At 42.7% G+C, this 6,370-nt stretch overlaps 2 protein-coding genes across 2 annotated transcripts; both read right to left on the bottom strand.

The window, feature by feature from the left end:
• Nucleotides 1-2,790: 2,790 nt before the first annotated feature.
• Nucleotides 2,791-4,497, bottom strand: LOC109604962 (vacuolar protein sorting-associated protein 52 homolog). Its single transcript, XM_020021514.2, has one exon. The coding sequence runs from the start codon at nt 4,495-4,497 to the stop codon at nt 2,791-2,793; it is 1,707 nt and encodes a 568-aa protein (XP_019877073.2).
• A 134-nt stretch (nt 4,498-4,631) lies between these two features.
• On the bottom strand, nt 4,632-6,278 carry LOC109604961 (vacuolar protein sorting-associated protein 52 homolog). Its single transcript, XM_049969136.1, has one exon. It carries the CDS (start codon nt 6,276-6,278, stop codon nt 4,632-4,634), a length of 1,647 nt encoding a protein of 548 aa, XP_049825093.1.
• Nucleotides 6,279-6,370: the final 92 nt, after the last annotated feature.

Genomic DNA, 6,370 nt, shown 5'->3' with positions numbered 1-6,370 from the left:
AAAACAGTTTTGAGAAGAAACTAATAACATTTAGAGTAGTTAGAAGTAATCCAAAATGAGGAGAATAACATAGAAAGATTCAAAATTATATTATTATGACTGGAAGAATGTTAGAAGAGTTGCTACACTGCTTCTATTGTATTAAAAGAGGTTTGAAAAGGAGTTAATAACATTTATAAGAGTTAGAAGCTATTAAAAATAAAGAGAATAATGTAATATTATATAATATGAAATGTTATGTTATATGTTTGAAAATAAACTAATAATATTTAGAATAGTTAGTGACAATTCAAAATAAAGAGAAAAATATCAAATTCTTCTTAGAAGAAATAAAAGAGATAAATGTTATATTAAAACAGTTTTAAGAAAAAACTGATAACATGAAATGTCAGGTTATGTCTTATATTTTCCTTCATTTGTCCCTTCCTCGTTATACCTTAACCATGTTTACGTTCTCAAAACACTCGAGGTATTTTTAACACCCAATAATCATTTTTCAAACGCCGTTTTGTTTGTTGTGCCGAAACCAGATTAAAATTCCCGCCACGCGTCATTACCGAAACCCAGTTTCCAACGTTTGACGTTTCCTCTTCCGCCAAATCGACACCGATCGTCGTTTTGTGAAAACACGTGTGTGCGTGTGTGTGCCTTTCGGTCACACATCGCCGCGATCGGCGCTAATTTGTGAATAGTTCGGATTTTTTCGTCGGGGACGTGCACACACATGTTCGTCATTTTTCACGTCGATAATCACGACCGCGAAAACGGACTTCCACGAACGGACGGTCCATTACGACTTCCTGAACGTCGTTATCACGCAATTAGATTGGATGAAGGCAGCGCTGTTTAATAAACACAATGACGGATTCATTCGGGTCTCGGCCAGGAACATCTGGATCTCTACATTTACATATTTCGTGTTTGTTTATCGAATTCGCACGTGTTTTTTAATGCTGACTGCATGGAAACCGTTTCTTTCTTCTTTCTTCTTTCTTTCTTTCTTTCTTTCTTTCTTTCTTTCTTTCTTTTTTTGTTGATCGAGTTCAGTGACTGATTTTATATCAAAAAATTGGTGGGATGTCACATAAAATAAGAACAAAAAAAAACCGTGACAAATAAAAGAAGAATAGCAGGAAATATTTAAAGAGAATAACTGAAATAAAAGTATTATAAAACTGTGTTATATTCAGCAAAAAATTAAGAGAATAATATAAAAAGTTAGATATATATCTTATGAAAAGTGGAAGAAAGTTAAGAGAATTATGAAACGGTTTATGTTATTGTAAAACAATTTTGAGTAAAAACTACTAGAAACCTGTAATACTCTTAATTAGCAAAAAATTAAGAGAATACTATAAAAAGGTACATATTTATCTTGTGAGATGTGGGAAAAAGTCAAGAGATTTATAAAACGGTTTATGTTACTGTAAAACAATTTTGAGTAAAAACTTCTAAAAAACTTTAATACTCATAATCAGCAAAAAATTAAGAGAATACTATAAAAATATACATATTTATCTTATGAAAAGTGGAAGAAAGTTAAGAGAATTATAAAACGGTTTATGTTACTGGAAAACAATTTTGAGTAAAAACTACTAGAAAGCTGTAATACTCATAATCAGCAAAAAATTAAGAGAATACTATAAAAAGGTACATATTTATCTTACGATAAGTGGAAGAAAGTTAAAAGAATTATAAAACGGTTTATTTTACTGTAAAACAACTTTGAGTGGAAACTACTGGAAAACTTTAATACTCCTAATCAGCAAAAAATTAAAAGAATACTATAAAAATATACATATTTATCTTATGAAACGTGGAAGAAAGTTAAGAGAATTATAAAACGGTTTATGTTACTGTAAAACAATTTTGAGTAGAAACTTCTAGAAAACTTTAATACTCATAATCAGCAAAAAATTAAGAGAATACTATAAAAATATACATATTTATCTTGTGAGAAGTGGAAGAATGTTAAAGCCTTTCAAGAAAAACTGAAGGAGTGAAAAAAGTGGCGTAAAATTGCAGCCCATCAATGACCGAAACCCAATTCCGACGTTCAAAGGGATGAGCACCCATTAAAACACTTTCGACAAGATACACACACACACGTACGACTCAAAAAAAGAGTCCGTCCTCTCTCCTTAAATTAAACTCCGGTCCCGCGGGACCGAGGCACGCGATCCCTTCAAGAACGACCTCCGCGTCCCCGTGGGGGTGGAAAAACCGGGGCGGCCGACTCCTCGGGGAACACGATCCCGGTGCACCGCTGCGTGCGCGACACCCCGAGCGCTTATCCATTGTAACGTGGATTAATTGAGATTTCCTTCGATTTACCCCCGTCCAACACGCCGCCCCGCGTCGCGCCCGTTTTATTTTTCAGTCGGCAACGTGTCTCTTTTGTGTCGGACGTGTTGACAAATGGCCGACGAATTTATTATTGATGGCACGGATTCGTATAAATTAATTGCGCCAGCATCTCTCAAAGACCCCGTGTGCAACAAGACGGCCCACCGAACGCGCCGTGTGGCCGGGATCGATTTGCATTTTTTTCCGCGTTGGCGGGAATTATGGTAATCCGGTTTTTTGGATCACGGGGGTGTTTTCGGCGCACGTGTCGCGATTCGACTTGCCAATTTCACGCCGGAGTGTGTCTATATTAGTTAGTTAGTAGAAAATCATAATTTTATTGGACCCCTTCTCACTCGATCATTGTGCCGCCGCACGAGGAAATAAAAGAGGACGTGCTTGTAAAAATATCATATATTTTTGTCAAACAAAGGCAATTCTGAATCACAATTCAATTTTACACTCCACAATCTCGTTCAGGACCTCCGAAATCTTGATGTGCTTCCTGGCATCCTCGGGCAGGACGCCGTAGAACCTCTTGATGTACTTCCTGAGCCTCATCAAGGTGTTCTCCAACAAGTTGGTGGTCGTCCTGATGTTCTGGAAGGAGGCAGAAATCTCAGCGTTCAACTCTTCAAAGCTTTTCTTCCACGTGTCGGCAAAGTGCTTGGCATACCACTCGGATTTCTCCTGGATCCTCCTCAGCTCCTTGTCCAATCCGTGGGCTTGCATGTTCTCGCTTCGATTGGTGAACAAAATCATTTCCTCAAAGTAAACCATCAGTATGAGCTCCGAGTAGCTTTGCATCTTTGAATCCAGTTTGTCCTTGAAGAGGTCCAGTTCCCAGAATGAATCATCGAGGTGTTCCAGGATCGTTTCGTAGTTGTTGATGAGGAAGATCAGTTGGTCAATGGCCGTGTCCAGCTGCTTCGACAAAGCCACAATAAAATCGTTGACGGTGTGCAGTAACTTCTCCAGCAATTCCCCAACCTTAACATTGGCGGCGTAGCTCATAATTTGATTAATTGAGGTGCAAAATTGGGCGAAACGTTTCGAGACGTAATGGGCGGCCATGTTCTTGTCGAACTTGTACTTGTCAATTCTCAAGATGCTGTCAATGTGCCTTTGGAAAATATACTCGAACCGTGACCAAAGCTTCTCCTCAACCTCCAACCAATAATCGTGCAAAACTGGAATGGACTTTTCGTACAAGTTTTTGGATCTCACCAACAGCTGGTAGGCCAGCAACAAGCCGTAAGCATCCAAACAGGCTCCTATGTCGTCCTGTAAACTTGTGTGCAAAATTTCCAGGCTCGAAGTCATGACCTCTTGGAAGAAGAACCCCGCTTCTTCTTCCCTAACAAGGAAAAATTTGCAGATGAATTTGTACTCGTTGTACGAGATTCCAACGAAGGGATGATGGAGCACCTTGAACTTGTGCTCAAACATGTCGTAGTTGTAGTTTTGGAAGTCCTCGTCGAATATGTCCAGCCTACCGTTCAAATTAAACGGCGCAGCACACTCCTCCACTCCCATAAAATCTTTTTCAGTAAGCTTCCCTTTGTACACACCGTTAGACCGTTGAAAGTGCTTGTGGTACGTTTGTTGCATGGAGAAAACATACTCGTCCATCACCGCCTTCCCTTCGTTCGGAGCGTGACGTCCCAGGAAGTGATTGAAAGACTTGTTGTCGAGCAGGATGCTCTTTATGGTTTTGATGTTGGTGGTCGGCCTCCCAATCTTTTCGATTTGGTTCAACAGAAACTCTTTAATCTTCTGACTGGCCGTCGAAATCAATTTCTTCCGTGCCAATTCCAGGGCCGAATCCTTGTCTTCGTCCCAGTTGACAAGTTTCTCGTCCAACACTTCTATCTGACGTTTAAACTGTTCGTCGTCGGTGTCCCGATTGCAAACCACAGGCAAAATGTTCACGTTGAAGGTCATAATGTCCAGCAGCTGTTGCGCCTTAGGAATTAACGCCTCCTTCTCTTCTTGCTTGCGGTTGTTGGCCTGGTACTTTTCTTGCAGCTCCTTTATGCCGTCACGCAGGACGTCAATATTGTGCTGGATCTTGTCCAGTTCGTTCTTTGCCTTCGTCACCTCTTCGTCGTTGACGCGCATCAGCCCCCTCAAAGACTTGCGAGCGGACATGCCGCCGATGTGCGTGCAACGATCGAGGTTTGACACTTGAATTTTTTGATTGGGACGCGCATCCACCTGCCAATATTGTGACAGGCGCAAACAAGTAATAAAAGAAGAAGAAGACAAGCAAACATTTTTATTGATTAAGTTTGATCTTTCGTATAAGTGTTGAGCTCGTCGTAGACGTCGTTCATGTCGGGCAGACGAAACATCAGGTAGCGGGGCAAGATCTTGTAGAACTTGGCGATCGAATCCATCAGCTTGGCGAAGGTCCTCTGCATGATCGTCGGCCGGACGTCCTTCTTGCCGAAACACTCGACCACGTCGACGAACACTTGGCAAACGGCGTCGCGCCAGATCACGTTGAACGCGTCGACCGCGTCCGCCATTTTCAGCTTCATGCCCGCCTCGCATTCCATGTGCATGCAGTTGCGGAACAGGTGCTCCGACTTGTTCACCAGCTCCAACATGTCGGCGAAGTTGCCGTTCAGGATCAGGTCCATAAAGTCGCGCGACTTGTTCGTAAAGTGCAGACGCAAGATGGACTCCTCCCAGGAGTTGGGCTGGATGTGCCTCAGGATCCAGTCGTAGTTGTTGATGAGAAAGATGAGTTGCTGTCGCTCCTCTTCGAACAACTCGGACAGCTTCACCAGATACTCCTGCGTGGTTTGGAACAGGTCCTCGCACAGCTGCGTGATGACGTAGCTGTTGTTTTGGGTGTGGGAGATGATGTGCTGGATGGAGGAGGACAGTTTGGCGTATCTGATTGAAATGTAATGCACCCCGTCGTCGTTACTAAACCAGCATTGCGTGACGTCGTCCAGGCTTAAAATGTGCAGACCCATTGTGTACTTGAATCTTTCCAAAAGCTTCTCCTCCAAACTTGTCCAATATTCATCAAAAATTTTTATCATATTTTGGTACTTTATTTTGTACATCATCATCAGTTGATGCGACAGCAGCAAGCCAATAACATCGAAGCAAGCATCAATGTCTGACAGTAAATCTTTTTCTAGATGCTTCAAACAAGGTTCTATAACAAGCTTCAAAAGATCACCGGTCCCTTTTTCAGACTTCAAAAACAACTCCTGGATAAACTTGTACTCGTTGTAAGAAATGCCAGTCAGCGATTGTTGTATGGCCTTAAACTTGTGCTCCAGCTTCAACACGTTGAACTCCAGCTCCTCCTCGCAGAAAATCCTATCCCTCCCGTTGAGGGAGAAGCAAAACTGGCATATCTTGTTAGAAATCACATCCCCCTCACCCAAAGTTTCGTGATACTTGCATTCAATCTTGGAGAAGTGATCAAAGTACCGCGTCCTGATGGAGGAGAAGTACTCGTGACGTATCGTCATGGCCGTCACCGGCTGCTGCTTCAGCATAAAGTGGTACAGGTCCTTGTAACTCTGCAGGTGCTTCTTGACCGACTTCAAGTTCGTACGTCCCGAGGCGATTTGTTTAAACTCCTCCGAGTAAAACCGCTTGGTTTTCGTCGAGGTCCTCGCCAGGAGTATTTGACGGAAGCTCCTGAGGCTCTCCATGAGTTTCTGCGAGTCCCAACTGGACTCCAGGTCCTGGGACACGTCCACGAGTTCCTTGTGGAACTTGTGGTCGGACTCGGACTTCTGCGAGAACTCCGGCGGCACGTTGTCCGTGTTCAGGTTCCGACTGCCGACGATCGAAGTTCTTTGCCTGCTCCTGCTCTTGACGAACAACGTGTCGAGCTCCTGCTTGCGTTTCTTGAGCCTCTCGAGCGACTCGCTCAGCGTGCACGTGCTCTTGCTCTCCATGATGCGGACCACTGTGAATTTGGTGAGTGAGTTCAACCGAAAACTTGACTTATTTGTGACGGTGTCATCGCGACATCAAAACGACAAACGAA

This window comes from Aethina tumida, chromosome 6 (genome assembly GCF_024364675.1).
Source record: "Aethina tumida isolate Nest 87 chromosome 6, icAetTumi1.1, whole genome shotgun sequence".
NCBI lineage: Eukaryota > Metazoa > Arthropoda > Insecta > Coleoptera > Nitidulidae > Aethina > Aethina tumida.
Note: the sequence above shows the minus strand (reverse complement) of the source record. Positions and strands in the feature narration are given on the sequence as shown.